The sequence below is a fragment of the Schistocerca nitens genome, chromosome 10, assembly GCF_023898315.1.
Source record: "Schistocerca nitens isolate TAMUIC-IGC-003100 chromosome 10, iqSchNite1.1, whole genome shotgun sequence".
In the NCBI taxonomy this organism is placed as follows: Eukaryota; Metazoa; Arthropoda; class Insecta; order Orthoptera; family Acrididae; genus Schistocerca; species Schistocerca nitens.
In genome coordinates this window covers 21,210,928-21,236,984 of record NC_064623.1, presented here as the reverse complement: position 1 = coordinate 21,236,984, position 26,057 = coordinate 21,210,928, and the positions used below count along the sequence as shown (strand labels likewise).

The 26,057-nt window shown below is 42.4% G+C and overlaps 1 protein-coding gene across 1 annotated transcript in view; it reads right to left on the bottom strand.

Annotated features, from left to right (window-relative positions):
- Positions 1–297: 297 nt before the first annotated feature.
- Positions 298–26,057, bottom strand: part of LOC126210317 (mucin-5AC) — a 188,213-nt gene continuing 162,453 nt past the window's right edge. Inside the window, exons 2-4 of the mRNA XM_049939515.1 lie at positions 13,690–13,823; positions 11,272–11,529; positions 298–6,011 (exon numbers count right to left, since the gene is read on the bottom strand). Coding sequence (XP_049795472.1) covers positions 5,121–6,011; positions 11,272–11,529; positions 13,690–13,695 — 1,155 coding nt within the window. The 5' untranslated portion in view covers positions 13,696–13,823 and the 3' untranslated portion in view covers positions 298–5,120. The remainder of the gene's footprint in view (positions 6,012–11,271; positions 11,530–13,689; positions 13,824–26,057) is intronic.

The window sequence follows — 26,057 nt, the reverse complement described above, 5'->3', positions numbered from 1 at the left end:
AATTTGCATAACAGATCCCAATAACAATAAAACAACTCTCTTGAACTTTGTCATACAAATTTGCTGTAGTTCGATGGAGAACACGGTTGAATCATTTCTGCGAAGTCCAATGTCATTTCAAAATGCTCTTACAGAGACATAGATATATATATAGTTTTTGTTACTGTTCTATATTCATTGTACCATTTTATTCTGCAGACAACAGATACTTGCACATTGTGGACAAAATATTTCTGTTTCTGTGTAATTTCTGAGAAGCCACAAGAGCATCGAAGTTCCTATTTCATTGTTAATAACTTTGTTAATTTTATTGATGGTTTCGTTTTGAATGCCCTGTTTGATGGAGTATTCTTCAGAATGTCCATTTTTTTTTTTTGTTAAGCTCGTTTTGCAAAAACATATATTTACCCATTTTTCAGACAGATATTTAGTGTTTTAAGTGAGAACTTAAAAAGTCATAGCATATGAACAAATATGCATAATTTTCACAACCGGCAGAAAGAAAACGGGTTATAAGTGATCGAAACAATGCCAACCTTGTTTCACAGGACTATTATCAGGTATGACAATAACTGAAACAACTATCTTAAGATCGAAATACATCACTCTATACATAAAACAGTTCACCTAAATGAATAATACAGAAACTGAACCTTGTTTTTTTTTCCCCATAAGACTTGCTCATGCTTTTTACAATATTTGCAAAAATGTACAGGCACAACTAAGACTGAGTACATGAAATTAAGAAGTAACAGGAAAAAATATACAAGAATGAAGCCATTTGCAATCAGGTATGGAGTCATTCTGAATAATCTTAAACCAAAATTCAAGCCAAGTCATGACCAGTTAAGGTCTACAAATAAGACAATATCCTTATGAATGTGTGAAAGAATCTATTGTCATATGATGATAAAGAAACTCAGATGAGATTTTTTTTCTTTTGGAAACATTGAATGATACAAATTTTCACTTAAGTGCATATTTTGGTGTTGTGATGGAAATAATATGAAGGAATTTATTTAAATAAAGTTGTGTGTGCTGTTTTGTTTGAAAAGTAAATGAAATGGTAACTTCCACCGCTATCAATCAGTCCGTCACACAGAATTCCAGGAATATTTGAGTAGATGGTTGTTCTTTGTAAATGTTTGTTGTTCAGAATATCAGTTAAAATAATTTTAGGCTGATGTATCTGTAAATTTTCTCATTGTTTATAAAATCAATGAAGTAAAAAAATTATGATGTAGGCATCGTGGGTACATAAATTTATATAAATCTGTCATATCTATCTGAAAAAGCTTTCAACTAAAAAATATAGCTGCCACAAAAATTGAACCTTTCTAACACAACACTGAATTGTAACAATGGGAAAATTTTCTACACAAATCTTACACGTTTAGATATTCGTTTTCACACTGTTATTACAAAATGCACGGCGTTTCTACGAATTCTACAAAAGCGTACACATTTGATTTTCAGTGATAGTGCAGTGAAAGACAAAGAGGATGCAACCCAATGAATTATTCGTCTTAAGTTTTGTTCCCCAAAACACTTTATATATGTATATATTTGTATAGATATATATGTACACACCAGTGTACATACTTCACATTTATATATGTATATCTTTATCAAAAAAGGCACTTGGAATATTTTTAGTTGTTCATGAACTGTCGAAATGTCTAAAGCCGAGATAAGGTTGTGAGCAGAGACACGCACAAGTGACCTGCTGCGACAGGAAATGAGGCATTTTGCTTAGACGATGCACTCATTTCGTGGTGATGCCATGTTTTGCCTTGTTCCTGGTTTGACCTCTTTGTCCCTCAGCAATTGCTACTGCTTCACAGCTAATTTCAATGCCTAATTTTACAAAGCTTTAAATACTGGAAATTGACACTTATTAGAGAGAAATATAGGCAATAAGAAGAAAATGTTCACATAATGATGATGCTTTAGTGTCGGTATTGCAGTAGAACCATTTAAATCGGCCTTTTGCAAAAATAAATAAAAATATCTGCAAAGTCACATGTGGCTGCAACAGATTGTTGCTGCTGATGTTGCAAAGTAATGATGTGTCAGTTTTAAATGTATGAAGCTGTTCAAAGTATAGGTTTTTCCATCATAATTCACTTGCATTCACTGTACAAAAAAACGACACAGACCTGGGTGATGGGATCAGACAATATTCATCTAAACAAAAAAACCTGGTGTCTAGACCGTATATACTGTAAATTATTTAAATTAAATAACTGCGGTAAAAATAATTGTATTTATCACAGCTTTGTCGAGTTGAAAAGCACAAAAATTCTGCAGTTTGAGAATGGATACTACGTTACTGCTTTGACAGCAGTGGTAGAAGTATTAATTGAGTGTATTCCTTTCTTTACACTGATATTTCAAAACAATAATGGTAACAATTAGACTTATCTGCAACTGTGCTGTGGTTATGACTGGCATGTCTCTTACATTGACTGCCGAGTACAAGACATCACCCAGACTGACATAATAGAATTAAAGATGCTTATAGAATATCACAGACACACTTTGACAAAAATGTTACATACACAGTTTTTTACATGTCAGTATTATTTGTTTTGGCATCCCACAAGAAACACTGTGTCAAATAGCTAAGTCGAGATCTCAATGGAGAGAAGTGCTGAGGGAAGTGTTCCACAAATACATATTTTTGGTGATAATTATGAAACTCTGAAACTGTTATGTAGCAGATCATTTTAAGCATCCGATACCAAATATACTAGATATATCTAAATTTCATGATGATTATTTCAAAAATATTCCAATGGTCCCTGACATATTGGTCTTCTGTGTGAACCCACAAAATGAACACTGATTATTACTTAGTGGACTGATCTGGTCCTTGATTGGGATATATAGTTTGTGGTGTCTAAGAAGCCTTTCTGTACATTCTACTCAGCAGTTTTCTGAATATACATTTAAGTTTCTTATTTTCTACACAAAAATTAAATAAAACAAAAAAATCCTCAAAATAAATTTTCTACACTCGTTTATATTTTTGAACACCTACTGATAATATGACCAACACAATATGTTTAACAGAACCGTGCTACAGTGACACAATTTGTAATTTTATGGAAACAATATGGAAGTCACAGACTTCAGGTCAATAGCACTCAATACAAATGACGCATCAACTGCAATTTTATAAATGCCAAATATGTACGAATAGAATGTTATGTGGGACATTTCCATCAACACTCCTAGTAAATACGGCAAAATATCTAATAACAATTCTCAGTGGAACACATTACAACATTTAGCATCACCAACAATAGTTAACACTCTGGCAGCTGTGAGTATCGCATACCCAAAATAATACCGAGATGTTAGTATGTTTATGATATATATATTGATCTATAATGGTAGTAAAAAATAGCTCATTCAGATAAGAAGGATTAAGTGCTAGTTTCAGAACTAGTACTTTCAATAAACGACAGTTTTACATAGCACAAATAGCGATCTACGAAAAGCTCGGTTTTTGAAAATAAATAGTTGTTTTTTTTTTTTTCTTCATACAGTCTTTATATGAGCAGATAACTTCGTAGGAGAAATATTAGCTACGGCCTGCAGACAAACTGCATATTCTCATTCTACATGAAAGATACAGCCACTTCACTAAAGGAGCTTTTTTGTTATCCTAATAATACACACAATGCCACAGAAATTTTGATTTCCTAGTGCCAGTAGATACCAACAAAAATAATCATAATATTGAAGTGCACGATCATGGTAGTGCCTGCATCATTCAATAGAGATTAAAAAAAAAAAGAAAGAAAAAGAATATTCATGTGTTCATTGAGGAAGTAAAACAGTGATGTGCAAGTAATGACCAATTGCTCCCCATTGCCTACAGTGCGCGCTTTTGGAACTCCATAGAGAAAGACAATTTATGATTTGACAGACTGTGTGAAAAAGGAAAGCTATGATAAATGTGCTCCTACCATTTATCAGAAGATTTTCCAACAGATGAAACAGTATCAGGAAAATCTATTGTAGAAAGAAACTACAGTGAGCACAGTAAATCAAGTGCAAGTTAATATGTAGATACTGAGCCTTTATTAAATCCATATATCTCATTTTTTTTAGATGAAATGCATTTATCCCCCCCCCCTATCTCTCTCTCTCTCTCTGACACACACACACACACACACACACACACACACACACACACACACACACACACACACACACCAACCATATTCGGCCCCTCAAACATATTTTCTTCCTCGCTCTTTATGAACACTGACATATGACACGATGATTTCTAAAAGAAAAAGTCTGCTGCCTTTCTAGCAGCACAGAGTCAGGCTGTTTAGACATAGTTCTTAGAACTGTGGAACAATTTAAAATATATATATATATATTTATATATATCATTTATGTACATTACACAGCCTGTTTCGTCCACAAAATGTCTCAAGAACGCCCCAAACCAATTTTCTTTTAATGTTCTATAAAGAAGTCTTTCCTTCATTAACTAAACTGCTATTGACTTAGTTGCCTTTAACATTCTGTGCCCACCACGGCATTCTTTTATCTAATCCCAATATGTCAAAAGGATAAAATAAAATTGGGAAACGTGTGACAGTGGTGATTTCACAGAAGATCCAGACAAGGGCCGCTAGTTTTTCTCTCTTTTTTTTGGAGCACAGTATCGACGAGATCCAAATGTTAACCACTTGGAAGTCAATACCTAACCACGAGGCTATTTATGTGGACGTGTTTTTCTCTCTCGTTCAATCCACCCCACAATAATGTTACAGTGTAGGAAATTCACTACAGGAAGGAGACTAACCAAACTCCGCATCACTAGCTCAGTGCTGCACACGAGAGTTCGGTCTCACACGTATCGGCTTTCCAAAGTTGTCGGCAGTCGTGTCTGTTCGAAACACACTTTCTAGCTCGGCAAACGACCCTGCTCCACTTACGTGCACGTGGCCTTTGCAAACGGCACATCGAATTTTCTTTTCTGTGGAGTAGGTGCAGTTTCAAAGGAGCCCAATGCAACACAGCAACCGTCAAAACAGTTCTCTATGACAGTCACTCGGGCTGCCACCGAATTCCACGTCACCAGAGTTTCGCCGTTATGACTCGAGTGAGGCAATCAAGCTGTGGAAGACGACCGACTGGATCTCTCCGAAAATGGATGCGTGCCCACAAGAGTACTGCTGCGGTTGCTGCTGCTGCTGCTGTTGCTGCTGTTCCGCTGTCGAGGACTCGGTGCAGTTGCCAGAGGACGCGGACCTAGAGCTGTCGGCAAACCTGAGCCGCAGGTCGTCGGCGTGCGGTGCGGGTACCCTGGGGACGCCGGTGGTCGCAGACCAGCAGCACGTGCTGTTCCGCAAGTCGTCACCCCCGCACGAAAAGAGTCGCCTTTCCAGTTCGGCAGTGGCCGGGTCCGGCACCTCGATAGCCACCTCGAACTTGGGCCTCTTCGCCGGTGCGGGGCCGCACAGCTCCCGGGAGTCGACCGGAGATGTGGTGGCGCCCGAAGTGGGGTCACCGGTAGGTGCGGCCGACGTCCCGGTAGCCGTAGCCGCAGGGTCCACCGACGGCGGTTCGACGTCCACCACGTCGACCACGACGTCGTCTTCGTCCTCGTCGTCGATAGAGGTGAGCATGCGCGGTGTGGGTGGCATGTAGAACTGGCTGAGTACGTCACAGCAGTCGTCCTCCAGGAGTGGCCTCTTCCGGCCGTCAGTCGGGGCCGTTGCCGAGGTACCGGATACGCTGCCGACGGAAGTGACCGAGGCCGAAGACGGGTCGACACCGCTCGGGGACGGTACGGTAGTCACACTGCCGACGACTGCGGGGGAAGCTGGGGTTACCAGTGGGTCCACGACACTGGTCGTCAGAGGCGACACGACAGAAGCTTCCGTCAGCGTGGGAGTTGTCGTCGTAGTTGCTGTCGGCACTGGAGGTGTTACTGGATCTGGATCGTCCAGGAAACAGCTACTGGTAGTGTTGTACAGCACCTGAAACAGGCACCCCGCACTGTTGTTAGCTGCTTGCCTAAACATTTTGTGAATTCTTTCACCTGACTACATCGAGCCAAAGTTCGTCGTCTCAAATGACAATAACTGGCCACACTGGCTGTTGTAGTGTAGACCAGAACAGTCTCTTTTTGTCATTTTTCACTACTGTATATGTTCAGCTGTGTAGCCATTTTCAAGTGTGTGGTATAAATCCATCAAAGGGACATACTTAAGTTACAGTCAAAGCTTGTATTGGTCACACATTGTTAAATGCAATCCGTACACTCAATTTCTACGCTGCTGGTGTGTTGTGTGGATGGTCTTTGCTGTACAATACACACAATTGCTACCACTTCATTTGTCAAAAGCTCTCAAGGGGAAAAAATATGGGAAAGGAAGAAGCTGACACAGTTCTTTAGCATGAATTTGAAGTTCTGAGTTGTTTACACTGGTGATGACTTTATAGTAACACTTGTTTCACTGTCAAGCATTCTTTGGGTGTGCATATGTTAACACTAAACAATTTTCGACAACACTCACTACACAGTCGAGAATAGCACCTATCGTAACACAACATTTGTATTTGATTTGGTACACATATTTTAAACTTGCACACTGACAACTTTGTGTGCGGTAACATTTCTTTCATTTATCATAGCAGATGTTTTCAGGTCCAATCTAATGTGACCGTATGCAGCAGTAGTTACAACCTGCATAATTTAACCACTCATATTTTTAGGCATTCATTGTGCATAATTTCCTTTGATACTCTACTTGTCTTTGGCATCATGTGGTATAGTATCCATCAGAGCAATGCAATATTCATATTCTGAGAAGGGACATAGATATACTGAATAATATTTTGTGGGAGAGAGAAACACTCTGGTTACATTAATACTCCAATCGAATTTTTCTTTAAATATTTTTTTTTCCAATGTAAAAAAAGGACAGTAATGTTTTTGTATGACTGCTTGTGTATAGTAAAAAACCTATTTATGCCAAAACTGAGGTATCAATATGTCTGTAGTGACTGTTTCACTTCGAGTAAAAAGTCTCTAAGGTGAACTCCAGACCAGACAAATATGTGTAACCAAATGAGGTAGTCTTGAACACACTGTACATAATCAATAAAATAAATAAACTGTGAATTATTGTAGACTACCTGGTCAGTGCGTCTACCTTTGCTTTACATGTAAGGTGGCGCCACGTAACTGTGGTACTAGTAGAGAGACTCAAGACACGTGCAGTCTGATGTTGCACAGCACCAGTGTGGTCACACACTAAACGGAAGGTGGTCACACAAGTGCAGGCGAGTAAGCGGGAATGAGGAGTTATTCGATTTTTGGAGGTGTAGGGAATTGGAGGCCGTGAAATTTATCGACGGTTGAAGGCTGTGTACGGTGAGTACAGATGAGCTATTCCTGGGCATTGATTCGCAACAGACGACAAAGTGTGTGTGTGGGTCCAAAACTAGGTCCAACAGCAATGGAATAAATGTGCCAACAGTTTTGACAACTATTTTTGAGTATGTGTACTGCATATGACTACAGTTTTGAGTAAATAAAATCTTTACCGTTACTTTACACTAGTGACTAGGTTTCATTTGATGCCACTTACATAATAAGTATATGGTAGGAAGACTCTTGCAGTGATGAACTACTGCAAGAAACAGGCATAGTTTTGTCTTGATATGGGAATAAAATGGACTACACTCAGGCTCACAAAATGTGCAAACATCTCTACTAAATTCATGGAAAAGCACAAGTAACTAAAGTTATACTCTCCTCGTACAGAGAGTAAGTGTGGAAATACACAGTTCTGAATTTAGTTTCACGATAACTCAAAATTTACAAGACGGGTAGTAAGGACAGTATTTAGCTTCACGGAGCAAACTTCGATGTATTTCCCAAGATGTTTCAGTGATGTGCTCATCTTTTCTAACCTTTCCCAATGCAACCATTAATGTTTATTATGTGAGGAAGGACCATACATGTCCTGAAACACAGGATATTTTTTTCAATTATTTGCAGTTTTGCAACCTTGAACGTAAGTTTCGGTCAGCCATTCTGTCGCCTTGGAAATTTATAGTTTTCTTAACAAAATTTTCCTTCTGATACAACTAACTGGCTTTTGTAACTTAAAATACTGTGATGATGGCTGATGTAGAATAACTGCAATTATACTGTGGGTGACATCAGAAGTCTGTCCAATTTTTAACCACTTCAATAACCACTGGAAGCCAATGAAATTTGTTCTCTTCCTGGACATCCAGATGTGTGTAACACTAGAACACAGTAACTGCTCTGTGACGTAGCCGTGCTTCGGTGGCAAATAAAAATTTACTGCTGCAGTACTTCGTAAGGATTGGCAACATCGAAAACAGTGCCCCCTCCCTCTGCCACCTTACTTCGCACAAGCAGACCTCGTCCCTTCCGTCGTGCTTTCTTCTCGTCCCGTCCCCCTGTCCACAGGGTACCGGTGCACAGTCGGACGTAACGCAAACTACGATGAGTCTGAATTAATTAATGATTATTTCATATACACTTGATACGAATAATCTACACAGTTGGAAATAACTCTGTCCACTCACCAAGAATATTCTCTGTCTACAAAAGGGCAATCAGACTAAGCAGAAATGTCAATTTGCGAACTCGGTGTATGCTATTCTTCATGTGTGTCAGAATTCTTGCTCACTGGTGCACCGTGCACAGGGGGAAGGGACGACGACAAAGCTCGATGGAGGGGATGAGGTCTGCTTATGTGAGGTGACTACGGAAGGGGGAATTGTTTTCCGTATTGCCAATCCTTATAAAGTATTGCAGCAGTAAATTTTTATTCAAATTCTAATTCTGTCATCCATGTACATATATCCTATTTTGGGATTTGTTGTTGAGAGTACTGAGTTATTCAGAAAAAACTGGACCACAATTCACTGAGCACTAGATGGAAAAACGATTTACTCTTGGACAACACTTCCTTAAGGGGATACGGAATCGGATTTTGGGTTAAAAAATCGAATTTTTTTTTATTGGCGTATTATATTCTGCCATGTTTCCTCTTTAAAATGACGTATCATACATAGCTCTACTACAATTATAACTATTTTATTTTTATATATTTGTGAGATCGGGTATTGCGCTTCACAGTGGTATAATGTTCGCTATGTCAAATATCTGGGAGATGGTGACTCTAAAGCATTCAAAGAAGTTTTGGAAAGCAAACCATATGGGAACAGTGTAAATATAAGCAAACTTGAATGTATAGGACATGTGCAGAAGAGAATGGGTGCCAGGCTGAGAAGGTTAAAATCAGTTATGAAAGGGAAAAAAACTAGATGATGGGAAAACCTTGGATGGCAGAGGAAGATTGACTGATTCCATAATAGACCACATTCAGAACTGCTATGGCCTTGCAATCAGGCAAAATACAGGCAATCTTGAAGAAATGAGGAGAGCTATATGGGCTTTATATTTCCACACCGCATCCACGGATGAGCATCCACAACATGGTTTGTGCCCCAAAGGTGAAAACAGCTGGTGTAAATACAATAGGGGACTAACAACAGGAGAGAAATACATTCACCACCACAGTCTACCATCAGCCATCATGGCAGAAATAAAGCCCATTTTCAGAGATCTGGCTGACAGAAGTCTTCTGATGAAATGTCTTCACGGAAAAACGCAGAACCCCAACGAGTGCTTGAATAGTGTGATATGGCATCGTCTCCCAAAAACAGTGTTTGTCGGAATTAATACACTACATTTTGGTGTGTATGATGCTGTGGCAACCTTCAATCTTGGAAATATAACTAAATGCCAGGTCCTTCAAAAGTTGGGTATGTGTGTTGGTTCCCGTACGGTACGTGCTATGTTCTTTTTAGATCAGCACAGACTAAGGCATGCTGATAATATAATCAAGACATTAGTGAAAAAAGCAAGACAGGTGCAGAGGGGTGCCAAAAGAAGACTTGAAGATGATTATGAAGACTGTGAAGGGGGTATTAGCTACGGATCAGGAATGTTTTAATCTTCTTTCTCCGTTTCCCGTAAGTTTACTTTTTACTTCATCTAGGAACATTATCTCAGGTACTGGTCAACCTAGAAGTCTGAAATTTTTATGACGTAGTGACATAGGTCCCTATTACATACTGAAACAACGATTTTTTAATTACTTGATTTACAAAAGACTTAGGGGTGATAGTCTAGTAAAAAGCGATGGAAAAAATTTACTTAAAAATAAATGTACAATATCTCTGTAAGAAAATACTTTGACAATAAACTGTTGTTTCAGTATTGTTGTAACATATGAATGCACATACAGTAAAATTTTTACCTCTCTGTCTCCAGTAGTTTGTGAGAAAATGTTCCCTATAGTAGGCATATATTAACATTGCGGGGATAGGTGATTCCGTATCCCCTTAAGCAGGGTATACAAAGGTGTGCACTACTCGTCAGCTCTCATTTTCAATAGGCTTCCAGGAACTGAAAAAATTGTGGTAAATCCAAAGTATTCAAACCCAAGTTGAAAGTTTACTTGTGGCAAACACCTTCTAGTCTGTACTCGAGTTCCTCACAGTAGTTGAGAAATTTTTGTATACCTCTCACAATTTTGTGTTTCATGAACTATTTCTTTTATAGATCCTCTAAATCAGCATTCTGTAAACTTTGTACTGACTCGTTCCATAACCAAGTAGATTTTGCATACACGATCCCGCAGAAGTTTAAAAGAAAAAATAGGAAGTTGCGATTAACTCTGTTATTCATCCCAGGAATTGGTCCCTTCCTCAATGACAGATAGATTGCACGGGAAAACAAAACTCGGCTCTTATTTCTGGTCACAGAGGTCTTCTAATTTCACATCGTGTGACCTTTTTTTCCCCCCTGCAGAACTTCACAATTAAGAGCCAGACTACATTCCACGTCTGTCGACAACTCTTGCCGACCTGTGGAAACTTGTCACAGTCGCAATGAACCCGGTATCGCAAGGTAAGATTCTTTGCGTGCGGGTCAAATCTGAGTATCACTTAGATGTCTGCCGTGCGACAGGAGACGGACATACTGAACATTTAGAACAAGTTTGTAAACTTCACGGCTTTCTGTTTCCACCTGTATACAGGCGGTTTGTATCTATTTCATAAAAGTAGTAGCAAGTGACGCACATTTTTGTATAGCCCCGTGTTATCGGAGAATCGAAAGTACTGACAACGGACCGAGCTGCGGGATGGAGACGAGGGCTATTGCCGAAGAGAGAAGAAACGTACCTGCTGCTTCATCATCTTCTCCTCGCGCGCCTCCTTCTGTAACCGCTTGACTGTGTTGTTGATGAGCACAGAACGCCTCAGCGAGCTCTCGGGGTCCTCTATCTTCTTGAGCTTGCCGATCGAGATCTTGAGCACCTTACGGCGCTCCTCCTTGAGCCGGTACTTGGCAGAGATCATGGTCGGCCGCGACTTGGACCCGAAGCGCGTCCCACTGCTGCCGAACATGAGCGGCAGCTGGTCGTCAGGAGTCTGGTTCACCTGCAATGATGAGGGTGCACCGTGAGGTAGGGCACTCTACTGGAAATGTGGGAGGGGGGAGTGGCTTGCTGGGGGGATTGACTTCGAGCCAGAATAAAAGACTCCTGAAGAGGAGACCTAAGTTTGCTGTCACAGAAGTGAAACTTGTGATTAAGGAAAATGTCTGCAAGTTTCTGTAGTGCACTGCACAAGCAGAGAGGCTTCTCATAACAAATGAACTGCTGCTAACATCCACAGAGATTAATTAAAAGCTACGAATAAGGAATGGAAACAGTAGGCTACACATCAATTTGAGAAGGGGGGGGAGAGGGAGAGGGGGAGAGGGAGAGGGGGGGGGGAGAGAGAGAGAGAGAGAGAGAGAGAGAGAGAGAGAGAGAGAGAGAGAGAGAGAGAGAGAGAAGCTTGGCACTGCTATGTGACTCCATGTGAACATGTTCACAACTGTAGTCGAAGAGATTTTGAAAGAAAAGAATGACAGTGGAAGTTCCAAACAAAATTATATAAAACATACTACTGGTAATGTACAATGCACCAATTGTGGTGAAAAAGATAACTAGCAAACTCCAGGGAAGGGAAAATTGCCTTAAATCAAAGTTGAAGCCTACAACCAAAACAACCACAACTAGACAGGCGGGACAGGGTGGAAAACGATGAATCTATAAAGAAAAACCTTTAATGATTCACCAGTGAGATACAGTTATTTATATCAACACTGCTGGCTTTAGGCTGTAGTAGACCTGTATATTCCACGGGCTCAATTGGTTGTCACCACTAAGTATATAGATGAAGGAAGGAAGGAAGAGTAAAGTTCAATATCCTGTCAATGGTGATGTCATTAGAAATGAAACTTTGGCTCACATTTGGCAAGGGTGGGGAAATTATCCATGTTCATTTTAAAGGAATCATCCAAGCATTTTCATCAAGAAATCGTGACTGCCAAAGATGAAACTGAACTCCTGTCTTTCTGAATGCAGCAGTGTGTAGTCTTAAAGCAAATGGTCATTTGCAATAATACACAAAACTGCACACAAATACTTTGATCACAATACTATACTTTTTGTGACTTTAGCAATATTGTCACGTATAGGCTCTATCTGTTTACATAACATTTAAGAACAATTACAGGGCTACCTAATGGTGAAGCATAAAAATATAAGCAAATACGCAAATATTGTCAATACTTAGTTTTTCTATTGGTTTTTATGAATGACAGAACTCCACATGCAAATCTGTTACAAAGACAGAAAGAGCTTAAATCTAAAATTTTTGACATAACAAAAAGAAAGAAAGAAATTAGTGCAGCAATGGCAATAATCTCCATTTTCCTGTTAAGTTATCACTTATAAAAGCAAAGAATGGAAGGTACGAAGGAGAACTATGACACTTAGAAAAAGATGGGAGCTTTAAGAAGGTGAAATTTGAAACACGACAGTGATGAGAACGCAAAATGAATGACGTGGTACAAAAGCCTCAGCAAAAAGTATCACTCGAAAACAAATGATGTGAAGGAAAGTGATAATGGCTGACCACTGAAAAATATACAAGGGGGAAAAAGGCAGCAAAAAAATGAGAAGTTACGGCATCGCAACAGTAGGATAAGAAATGCTTGTAGTAGGTGACAGTGACAGGAAAAATGCATCACACTAGTGGAAATGCGGAAAACACAATTTATTTGAGAGGAAATGAAAACACAGAATGAGAGGAAGAAGCTCATAAAATATTTAGAACAATTATGAACAAGAAACACACACACACACACACACACACACACACACACACACACACACACACACACACACACACACATGATGAAGAGGGAAAAAATTAAATTAAATTTGTTCTGAAATGGGAAGCAGTAGCGTATATTTTGGAAGGAGGCAAGGGGAAGAGAAGGAATAACGGTTTGTTAGAGATGTGCATGGAATGCAAAGTAGATGAATGGAGGAAACTTGCAGTAACCATAAAAAAAGGTGTAGGGCGAGTGTGGCTAGATGAAGAAAAGACAAGAAACTTTGAATATGACAAATGTGAGGAAGAAAATGGGCCAAGTTAGTGAATATGGGGAAACTACAGAAAAGCTAATATGCACGGCCCACAGGGGCCTAAACGACAGTGCGAGAAGTGAACAGGAGGAGAGTGCAAGTTGAAGAGGTGACTCACTTTCATGTTGGCTGCGCAGCCGTGGCAGCTGCTGCGGCCGCTGCTGGGGGCGGCCCTGGGGGCGGAGGCTGGGGGCGGCTGGTGCTGGAAGCGTAGGGGCTGGACACCACTCGCTCTCGCCGTGCCCGCGACACCTGAAAGCACAAAGGCGTACCTCTGCTTAGACACATTCCCATCTCACCAATTTTGTTTACTCCTTTTTACATCTATCCTCATACTAAAAGCATTCATTTTCGTACCAGCGACATGCCCCGGCTTTGCACGAACGGAACTAAGTATCTACACCTGGACGACTTTCTGCTGTTGCTGTAATAAATTATATCCACAAACCTTCCTCGTGAATCAGTCTATTTACAAGTAAACCCTCGATTCTTTAAAGAATCGGGACTGGGTTGGTGCCTCAGCTCCTAGAGTTTTTTCCCATAAGTCTGCTAAACTTAACAGATAAATGTAACAATGACTAGTCATGAATAATATATTCTCCTTCACTATTCACAACAGTCTGCCAATGCTGGGCTAACTTCTTGATTCAGCAACTGTACAAATTATGTCGGTTTGAAAAAACATACTGAGGCCTGTTTAGAGCTCATTTTCATCCGGAAAGGAAGTTCCTTGAAGGTTGTTTGATAGAGTGGAAAACGTGAAAATCTGACGGCGCAAGATCAGGCTAATAAAGTGGGTGCAGAATGACTTCCCCAACAATCTCCTGTATAGTGTGTTTTGTGAGTCTAGCAGAATGCGGGCCGGCATTATCATCTGCAAGACATCTCAGCTGTTGACAATAAATGTCATGTGATGCTTACACCTCAGGGAAGCAATTCTTAATTACTCAGATGCATAACATTAGTTTTTCTGGACGCATGCAGATTCCCGTATGGGGAGTTGCTGCTTTGTTTGAGCTCAACCATTCCGTGCTTTCCATTATGTTATCATAAAGACACTAATTTCTCATCACTTGTGACGACACGTGACAGGAACACTCTAGCCAACTGATAGCGAGGAAGCAGAGATGTACATACGGCAACCCGCCGATTTTTGTGATTTTGGCATAGAGAAGATGGAACCCATTCACGCGATTTTTGAACCTTACGCATTCCGTGCAAATGTCACACGATAGTGGAATGATCACAGTTCATCACATTTGGCAGTTCTCAAGTATTTTCCAGTAGGGGCAACAAATAAGAAACATTGATTTTCCTGAACACAGGTGGAAACAACCAGAAGAAACAGCATTTCCCTAATTTACACGCTCATACAGCCACAGTCTGCAGACTGGTGTACACAATTGCAGTGCTTGGTCAGATACTGGTGGTGAGTGTACACTTTGGTTTCGAATCGCTTAAATTATGACGCTGTCAAAGTTGCGAAAGTCTTACATCAAAAATTCCTCAAATTTTTGAATGACTTGTTGCCAGATTTATTTGAATTGCATTTTGTTGGAAGTTACACAAAAGCAATGTAGTACATACTGATGTAAGCTAATTATTTTCTACTTCCTTGTCGTATCCTTTCACAGGGTCAGTATCTTACTCTGGGTTTGGTATCGTTTGTGGTAGCAGGTGGTCAGATGTCTCTAATCCCTGTAACTAAGAGGGAAAGTGGGTACCAACCCGGCATTCATGTAATTAGATGTGTGAAATGCGCTAAAAACTTGACACGGGCCAGTCTGGACCTCCGACCTTGTTGTTAATGCATCGGGTGGCTACCATCCGGAGTTGAAACCCCTCCTCAAATCCCGGAAGCGGCGTCTCACCAGTGCGGCAAGCACCGTATAACATCGACTGTGTAAATGAAAATGTCCAAAAAAAATGGTATAAGAGCAAAGTTTCCAAAGACTAGCAGCATATAGTATAAATATCTAAGGAGCGAGCATTCGCATGCGCAGAACGAGAATTCTGCCCGTAACATCCCCTACAGCTCAAGTCACGATTCTGGGATGGTGCTTTTTAGCCCGTATAGCGCTTTGTGCATTTTGAATGTTATTACTTTGCAGCCATAGATAGATCACTTTCAGAAGTACCGTGAAGCTTTGTAGAAGTGATTTACATACATCTTGCCGATTTGATACAGGAACTGAAGTTGGCTTAAATTGGGAACAGCAATAGTATAGTGCTCTTTCACCACGGCATCTAAGCTCGGATTTCACTTCATTTACGTTTTTTCAGTAACAGGAATAAGAAGTAACAGCCAGCAACATTTTTTTACGTTTTCTATTGCACTTAGTCATATTGTTGAATGTCTGCTCTGATCACGTTACAATGAGATTCAACACAAAACTGTCTCGTGCAGAATTACTTATACACAAAAGGGTTTGAGAAGCTGCGTAAATTGGAGGAAATTACTGGCTGTCGTGTATAAATTGAATCAGCATTTGAAGAAAGCACCAATATATATACAGTGACTGGCCGTTTACTCCAACACACTTGCAAGTTTATCTAGCACACGTCTTGTAAACGAACGACCATAAAGTCGAAGAAATTCTCTCTACAATACAGGTCTTTATAATGCCGTGCCTCGGATATTTTTCAACTCACAAAGCGCCTCATATCAGTATGACATTAACAATTACACATTTGTTTTACATACGTATGAAAAGTAACTGATCCTCCTTCCACATATTTCACTTTACATCCGTAGCAACGACAATGCTGCAACAAAGCTGTTACTAAAACCCGAAAGTGCAGAAACAAGGCGAATACTTCATAATCTTCCAAGATTTTAGTTTCAAAACTTTATGTAATAAATCTTTAAGCTTAGCTGTTACCGCAAATAGTAGAAAAGCAGCATCGTCCCAATATCGCGTGCCTACTCCAGAGAACAGGTGCAGCAAATATACATTCTCTACGGGTAGGAGGTACTGGCGGACGTTAAACTGTAAGGGCTCGGTCAGCTCGTTCAGTTAAGCACTCGCCCGCGAAAGGAAATGATCGCTGGCTCGAGCCCTCGCCGGGCGCACAGTTTTAATCTGCCAGTAAGTTTTGCATCAGCGCACACTCCGCTACAAAATAAGATAGATTCGTTCTGGAAATTGTAAGCTTCTCGGTGCAGCTCGTTCCACCATAGAATTAGACCGGTTGCTCGGCACGTGTTTCTAGTGTGCCGGTGGCAGCCGGGCGCGGACGCTGTGGCGTAGTGTAAGTCACCAAGTGTCGATGTAGATACACTCCGGGGAGCTCCCGGCTGGCAGGGCACAGCTTCCAGTTCTCCAGCGGCGCGGCGTCATGAATAATGCAGGATCCAGGGCGCACCCGCGGGGGACGCCAGACGCCGGCGCTCCCCCCCCCCCCCCTCTCTCCATCCAGCAGTCTCCCCGGCTACATCCCCTGAAGCGAGGGTCATGAAATTAATGTTCCGATTAGGGAGCTGGCCGTCCGACGCGAGTTTGCCGCCCTGCTTGCGTGAACCTTTTCGCTTCTCCACCTCCCCCCCCCCTTTCCCTCTACACACACACACACACACACACACACACACACACACACACACACACACACTGGTAGTCTCTTTCGAGGTCGGGAGAACGCACAGAAGCCAAAAGAAACACGAGGCGGAAAGATGACGTGTGTCTGCCATTACAAAAAGCGGCGACCTCTTCTCGACAACTTCCACGACAAACAGCACTTAATTTTGACCCTTTCCACTCTAACTGTACCTCCCTCTTACAAGGCAATTTGAATACCGTCTCTCAACATCACTCGCGACGAAACGTAAATGGACTCCTAGCAGAGAAAGTGTGCACCTGTGACACTGTTGTAACATAAAATGTTTTCTTTTTATCTTTCCTAATCGCTTGGAAATTTTATACACGGTGTCAGAGGAGGAACGGTCAGTATTCAAGGATATGACAACCATCTTCATAAGCAAAAAGTTTAATAAACACGGGCTTTAAAATGCATACCTTATAAATTGCGAGAGCGCTTCTTGATCTTTGGTGTTGTGAACCAAATCTCTTTGCTTTCCATATTTTCACAGATGGTAGTACGGACCAAAACAAGAAAGACGTTTGATACACATGGGCTCAAAAGTGCATACCTTAAGAACTATAATCACTTGTTCATCCACGCTATTGTGAAACACATTTCTACTAAACAAGTATTGGTAGCTCTGGAGGTACGAATTTTGAAGTAAATGTTTACTGTATCGTTTTCCTTCGAATGATCGTTCCTACCACATCCCTGAATACTGACTACTCCTGCCGCAGTTTGTAAAAGCCAAGAGAAGTAATCTATAGGTCGATTCTTGTCATTACAAGGAAAGCAACATTCGTATCAGTTTCGTGACTCAAGGACGTAGCAACATTCGGTCCCTGTATATGTATATATGCTTCTATCGTATCCATAATTCATTACATAATACACACATTAAAAAAAAAAGTGTCTCGGTTCCGAAAGTTCCGGAACCTGTACAGAATATTGGAATAGAGATAAGCATAAACATCATTTCCGCCCTTTTTACTGTTCATGAAAACCACACATTGCATGTTGTACCACCATACAGCGAGACCTTCAGAGGTGGTGGTCCAGATTGCTGCACGCAGCGATACGCCTAATATCCAGTAGCACGTCCTCTTGCATTGATGCATGCCTGTATCCGTCGTGGCATACTATCCACAAGTTCATCAAGGCACTGTTGGTCCAGATTGTCCCACTCCTCAACGGCGATTCGGCGTAGATCCCTCAAGAGTGGTTGACGTGTCACGTCGTCCATAAACAGCCCTTTTCAATCTATCCCAGGCATATTCGATAGGGTTCATGACTGGAAAATATGCTGGCCACTCTAGTCGAGCGATGTCGTTATCCTGAAGGAAGTCATTCACAAGATGTGCACGATGGGGGCGTGAATTGTCGTCCATGAAGACGAATGCCTCGCCAATATGCTGCGATATGGTTGCTCTATCGGTCGGAGGATGGCATTCACGTATCGTAAAGCCGTTACGGCGCCTTCCGTGACCACCAGCGGCGTACGTCGGCCCCACATAATGCCACACGAAAACAGCAGGAAACCTCCACCTTGCTGCACTCGCTGGACAGTGTGTCTAAAGCGTTCAGCCCGACCGGCTTGACTCCAAACACGTCTCCGACAAGAACGTCATGGCAATCCTGAGCAGTCCATTCGGCATGTAGTTGGACCCATCTGTACCGCGCTGTATAGCGTGATGGTTGCAAAGATGGACCTCGCCATGGACGTCGGGAGTGAAGTTGCGCATCATGCAGCCTATTGCGCACAGTTTGAGTCGTAACACGACGTACTGTGGTTGCACGAAAAGCATTATTCGACATCGTAGCGTTGCTGTCAGGGTTCCTCCGAGCCATAATCCGCAGGTAGCGCCCAATCCACTGCCGTAGTAGCCCTCGGGCGGCCTGAACGAGGCAAGTCAACGACAGTTCCTTGTCCAGAGCACTTCCTGACACAAAGTAACAATGCGGACGCGATAGAACCGCGGTATTTACCGTGAAGGCATGGTTGAACACACGAGCCGTGTACCTCCTTCCTGGTGGAATGACTGGAACTGATCGGCTGTCGGACCCCCTCCGTCTAATAGGCGCTGCTCACGAATGCCTATTTACATCTTTGGCGGGTTTAGTGACATCTCTGAACAGTGAAAGGTACTGTGTCTGTGATACAATATCCACAGTCAACGTCTGTGTTGAGGAGTTCTGGGAACCGGGGTGATGCAAAACTTTTTTTGATGTGTGCAGGTTGTGACAAAGGAATGACGGCATATGGAAGTCTGGCCCTGGCCCTGAGCCGTACACTATAGGCGAAGCGGTTCAAGTCGACCGCTCGCGTAAACCGGGAAATCGGGGTTCGAGTCCTGGTCCGGCAAAAATATTCATTGTCTTCATTCCCTTATACAGCCGATGGTTGATGGTATTCTCAAATGCGAATATGTTTCTAGTATAGTGGAACAGGAATGGTTGGAGGAAGAAAGTTGATTTGTCGGTTGGCTGAAATGGAGCAGGAGACTAAACACCGAGGTCATCAGTACCGTCGGATTAGGGAAGGACGGAGAAGAAAGTCGGCCGTGCTCTTTCAAAGAAACCATCCCGGCATTTGCCCGATGCGATTTAGGGAAATCACGGAAAAACCTAAATCAGGATGGCCGGACGTCGTCCTCCCGAGTGTGCCGACGACTGCGCCACCTCGCTCGGTGGGACGAATGTCGAGTACGCAAGACCAAAGTCACAATTAGAAGAAATGAACTGGACAAAACCGATGGCGTGACGAATGAATGGACGCCGGCGGGGAATAGAAGTTTACCACCGCAAAGCGTCACAGAATACGTCTATCTGGATAAACTTGTAAATACGAAAGAAGACTTAAAAACCTATACTTTTTTTTTTCCCCCTCGCATCTCGGGACCTGCGCTGGAAAAAGGATTTGAATGAAACGAGAGCAGAGCAGTGGAGGAACGGGAGTTTGAGAAGCCGAAAGCGGTGGCAGCGAGCCAGCAGAACCAGGCCCACTACTGGCCACCAGAACGAAGCTACGACAAATCACACTCGCATCTTGCGGCGGGGGGAGGGGGTCGCGAGAGAGCGTGCGTGTGCGTGCGTGGACGCGCGTGCGCTGCCTGGCAGGGGGAGGTGCGTGCGGAGGTATTACGGCGCGGCCAATAAATAAGGGGGCACTACAATCTGCCGGCGCTGCCCGGGCCCGCAATCAATTCCGTTGCCCCCCCCCCGCCCCACTTGCTTCTTTCCTTCCGTCCCCTCGCTTCCATTCTCTCCATCGACACCGTCCACCCGACACGGCTTCCACCGCCAGCCCGAATACCGTGTCTGATATGCTCAGCTCCTGTAAATAGCCGCAAATTGGTCGGTTGATACTAGCTCGGCGGTCGCTTTCCCGTCCTACGCACTGTCTGTTCTGCAGTGGATCTGTGAAATCTATACCGGTCCACAGCACGACACTACTTTCCCAATTACAACAGTAAACTCTCCATCCCGATTATTTGGGGGGAGGGGTATGTAGAATTGATCAAAAGTTTAATTTTAAGGATTTCGTGCCATACCTCAGTCGGTAAACTGGAACCCACGTTAGATCACTGTCCATACGTCTGTCTGTCCGACTGTTGAAAACGATTTTTCTCAGGAACGAGTAAACGTATAAAGTTGAAATTTATGCCAGATATTAAAGTCTACTGTCCCCTAACGATGTACAAACGTCAAGGTTCTAAGTCAATGCAATCAAAAGATACGGCCATTTGGGTCGCATATTTTGATACTCGCAAACTCGCTCATCAAATAGCTGTTTTGTAAATAAAACCGCCTTTCTTGCTGCAACCTCATGTATTTTTCCCAGGCCCATTTCGCGTTTTTCTTACTCTAAGGCGTCTTCAGTGGCATCTCGAACGATACAGTATTGTTATTTTTCGATTATCGAACAGTTCACGTCGCGCTTTCTGATGTGAAAAAGAAAAAAAGTTCGTGAACTGTTTGACAAGCTAAAAATAACAAATTGTATCGTTCTAGACCCCACTGAAGATGCCTTAGAGTAAGAAAAGGGCGAAATGCGTCTGGGAAAAATACATTATGTTGCAGCAAGAAAGGCGGTTTTATTTACAAAAAAAGTGTTTCTGTGCTTGCTGTGGAGGATGGCCACGCAAACAAACTTGTCACTCGTAAAAACCTACACGATACTTCCCGTTGACGCAGAATAATGACATTCGCCACGAGATTTCGCAGTAAGATTAAAGGGGAAAAAATGAATCTGGTTAAATTGTTATTTCACACGAAAAAATTTTCTGTCGTCATTTGTTATCCGACTTCATGTTTGAAACTCGTACATTCTGGAAAGTCTTGGAATCCCTAGGACTAATATCTCGACAGTATCAGTTTCTATAATAATAATAATAATAATAATAAAAATCGGACAACCATTCCGATTTGTCGACATTCGAATTACCAATTACCTACAGGATGACAGTTATTGAACTATATGAAAAAAAGGAAATTGGTTACAAACTACTTTGTCCAACATGTAAACGTCACTACGGATATTCGGATTTAGGTTATGACAAGTTTGGTACGCCTGCCAATCGAGGCGCATGTCAGTGGCCTCTGTGTACCTCAGAGCCAGAATGCGCTCCTCCAGGACATCAAACACTCTCCTGCTTCCATGAGGTCTCGCATGAACCACATCTTGTAGAAATCCGGGTAACTATGGATAATGGGGACGAAATCGTCTTCCAAAACCTTCGCCTACCGTACGGTAGTCACCGCACCATCGAGGAATATCGCACCGATTATTCGGTGACTGAACACTGCACACCACACAGTCACCTTTTGAGGGTGAAGAGACTTGTCGATCGCGAAATGCGGGTTTTCTGTCCCCCGAATGCGCCAATTTTGCTTCTTGGCGAACCCATCCAAATGAAAGAGGGCTTCGTCGCTAAACCAATCTATAAAGCGCATACGGATTCCCGTCATGCCCCGCGGCCAACCGTGAGGTTTGTACGCCCTAACACAGACCCTTCAGAAATTAGGACGGTTCTCTAAGGCTACGCGCAAATTGAGAAGCGTATAGCACGTGTGACGTGACACTAGGCTACAGCGCGACACGCACGTGCCGCACGGGTCACGCGGGTGCAGCGCATATTGCGACGCGTACACCGTACTTCGCACGAGCCGACTGGCGACGTTCTGCGCTGACTGAACCGAAGCGCGCGCAACCTCTTATCTTTCTCAAACGATTTTACAGAAACTATTCTCTGAAAATATATGATTTTTGCCTTACTTGTAGCGTTATATGTCAGCTTCGTGACGAAGTGCCCATCACCTCGCTAATGACCATTCTTATTGTGATGTACACATTTTAGTAAGACACTACGCAAAACTCAAAAAGTTTGCAACGAAAATTAGGGGTCGCTATGATTTTGCGTTTGGTGCGTGTTACACCATATGTTGCTGCGTATGAAATTCAGCTAACATGCTGAATTTTTGTTCAGACTTGGCAGGAGATCTCTATCTGCCTCCGATCTCGAGAAAATGGATCCCATGTAGCGCGCTCACTTCCGATCTCACGCCCGCGAGAGTGAAATACTCGAAAATCTCTCGTATCTCCTAAACCGCTCGAGACATCGAAACGAAAGTTTGGCGATTGATAGCACACAAGGAGGAGAGTGTTTTGCCAATTATTAAACACACGAAACTTTCTTATCTATGGCGATATATCACTACTTATACTTCTTTTTTTATTTATTTCACTCCAGTGACTAATTTCTTAAGAGTTATCGACAGCTAGCGAAACAAGAGCTTCATAGTATGAAAATAAACATGAAATTTCTTCTTTTATGTTACTGCAAACCGATACTACGAGGCTTTTCGTAAGCTATTGAGCTCTGTGATTGCCAATTACTTGTTTAATGAGGCCCTCCGTTTCGGAATTCTGTCTCAATAGCTGATGTGAGATGAGTTTGGCAAATTACATTGTGACAAAGGAAGTACAATTAAACCAGTCACCAAGAGAAATGTGGCCTTTACTCATAAATGGTGATGCTTCTTCGAATGAGAAAATGTTAACAACTCACACAAAAACAGATTGGCAATTCTGTTGGAATTTTGGTGGAATCCCCGTAACCCATCGTATTTTTAACACTGAGCGACTGGAATGGAAACTTACCAAAGGATTTTATTCCTTCTCTTGATCTGAGCAGTATTAAAATAATGACGAGCGTTCCTTCAGGCGGAATGATAGGCACATGCCAGATACTGTTTACTCACCTAGGGCTTGCCAAACTGACAATGCGTGATCGCGAATAAAATAGTTGTTATTGAGAAAAATAAACAATTGATATGTCGCACAACACAATGGTGAGTGTATTGTCAGCAGCGAAGGATAATGCGCGCGACAGGAATGCACAAGCTAGCCATGTGTGCCTTGTGAGATGGAGTTCGAAAAACATTGTCATGAAAGTAGATCTGCCTTTGTCCGCAGCACATTTCAACAAATTCAATATATCTAATCATAACACTTTTTAGGATATTCCTACTTTCGTATTAATACCGACCATTTTCTTCATTTGTGTAGCCTGTTGTTGTATAATTAGTTTATTAATGCTGATAATGCCCATGCAACAATTGAAATGCTTTTTCTCATCACGGCGAACCAATTAAAACATTGTTATTTGTGACTGCTTTTCGACTGTTTCTAGCTTGCAGTGGAAATATGTTGCTCACATGCATGTAGTACAGTGTGTCGTATTACATTATTACATCCATATCAGAGTAATCACAGTGAAACTTCTATACTTCAGATCTTGGACGCTTTTTACCAGATGCAGAAAGGGATCACACCTGTGGAGATTATCCATTTCTAAATTTTTGTAACAGATCGTACAGATACGCTAGCTTACTAGGCAGCGAGAAGATAACCTTGCTTTTCTTTCCTGCCTTGATTCTTAATCACATGAGTTTATAATATTCCTTGCTTCCTTATTCACCACCCTCTGTCCCTTATTGCGATCTGAAAACATCGGGGGGGGGGGGGGGGGGGGGGAGCATATGGTCAATTCCAGTGGCCAATGGCTCATCAGTTACTGAAGTATACATTTTTCTTGACAGAAGAAAAACAAAACTATACACATACAAGTAACAGAAAAGTATAACGTGCTAACGAAGAAAGCTGGAGCGTTTAAATGGCGAAAAACGAAATACTACCCCAAGGCAATAAAATTCAGTACACAGTAAGGAAAAATTTATTGTATGGGCAATATTACCACTGCTCATATGCGCCGTTCCGATGTGAGCATATGGCCGTGCTACTTTTCCGCTCCCCGCCTCAAATTTCCCGCGGTGCTAGCGAGGCAAGCCCGAAGCCCGACGCGCGGCGCGAGAAACTGTGCCTCAACCACAACGCCGCGCGACCTGGCGCAGGCGCGTGTCGCGCCCCAGTCGCGTCGCGTCGCAATTTGAACCTGTGATGTTACAAAAACACGCGCTGCGCTGCGTCGCGCCACACGCTCTATACGCGTCTCAATTTGCGCCTAGCCTAACTTCACTGATACGGCGTAGTAGACTTGCACAGTAGAGCAGTACCTCGCTAGAAAACGTCGCCGGTGCTTAACCGCTGATCGCCATGAGGGTGGGCTGTGCGGCACACCTGCCCCCCCCCCCCTCCACCACTCGGGGGAGGCAGCGCGGACGACAAAAACAAGCGCTGCGGCTGGGCTGTTGACCTTGTGCGAGGCGCGCGTGCGGAAGGGAACGTGGCCAGGTGCTGTGGCAACAGCCAAAGCCACGCGTTCATTTGTTGCGCCGTCAACGGGCGTAGATGGCGGAGACCGGCCGTTTGCACAATTCCGATGTCCGCATTTAGGTCGCCACGCAAGATTCAGGTGTTGTGTGTGCAAGCGAGCACAAATAGCCTTCGCCTACACACGCTCCGAGCACGCTTGAACAAGCGTGCTTCCACTATGGGGAGCTAGAGTGAGGAGAATTTCTTCGTTTTGCCGTCTTTGCTTCTGTGTTGCGAGAAATAGAGGAATCGCGCTGTGTTGAGTAGAGACTGAATGAAACGAAGAACTTATTCCAACATTAGTTTACTCTTAGCTGAAGAAATATCCACATAGTTAGTATTATTATATTGGGGTGTATGGAGAGGCAAATCTGAACCTATTACTCGCATCATCATCGATTGAAAACCTGGATGCAGTCACTAGAGAAACTAACACTACTCGAAAATATAAATTACACATGATGTTGGGGCGATCTACTGTTGTAATTTATAATACGGGATTGTGCAGATAAAAGTATTCCGTGTAAGTATAAAGCAAATGCAGTGAAATTACAAAAACGAAGGGCTGAAATGAGCTTAACATTCATTTACAATGAAAAATACATTCAAAGACAGTATTAAAGTAACCCCCTGCACCATCAATACACAGCTGTGGACTTCTACGCATATTCAGATACACCCGGCGTAAAGTTTGGATATCGATGGCGGAAACTTCACGGCTGATGTCTTTCAGTTCTTATATTCTGTGTGGAATTGTTTCATTGACCTTGCTATTCAAATGACCCCACAGGGGGAAAAAATCGGGTATTGTTAGATACGGCGACATTTCGCTCCTCAGTGAAGCCATCATGGACTCGTTCCAGGGATACCTTAGACGTGTGACATGTTGCCCGATCTTGCAGAAACAGTATTGTCTTTCATATTCAGTGAGTCGAGCACAAAAGTATCAAAAATTTCCACATTTGCAACGAAATTGAGGGTAGTGTCAAAAAATATCGGTCCAATGATGCGCTTTCCTGTTACACCGTACCAGACGCAGATTTTTTCATCGTGGAGTCGTTCTTGATACAGTGTTGGGTTCTCCATTGCCCTCGGTGTTTCGTGAATTCACGTGAACGGTAAGAATAAACCAA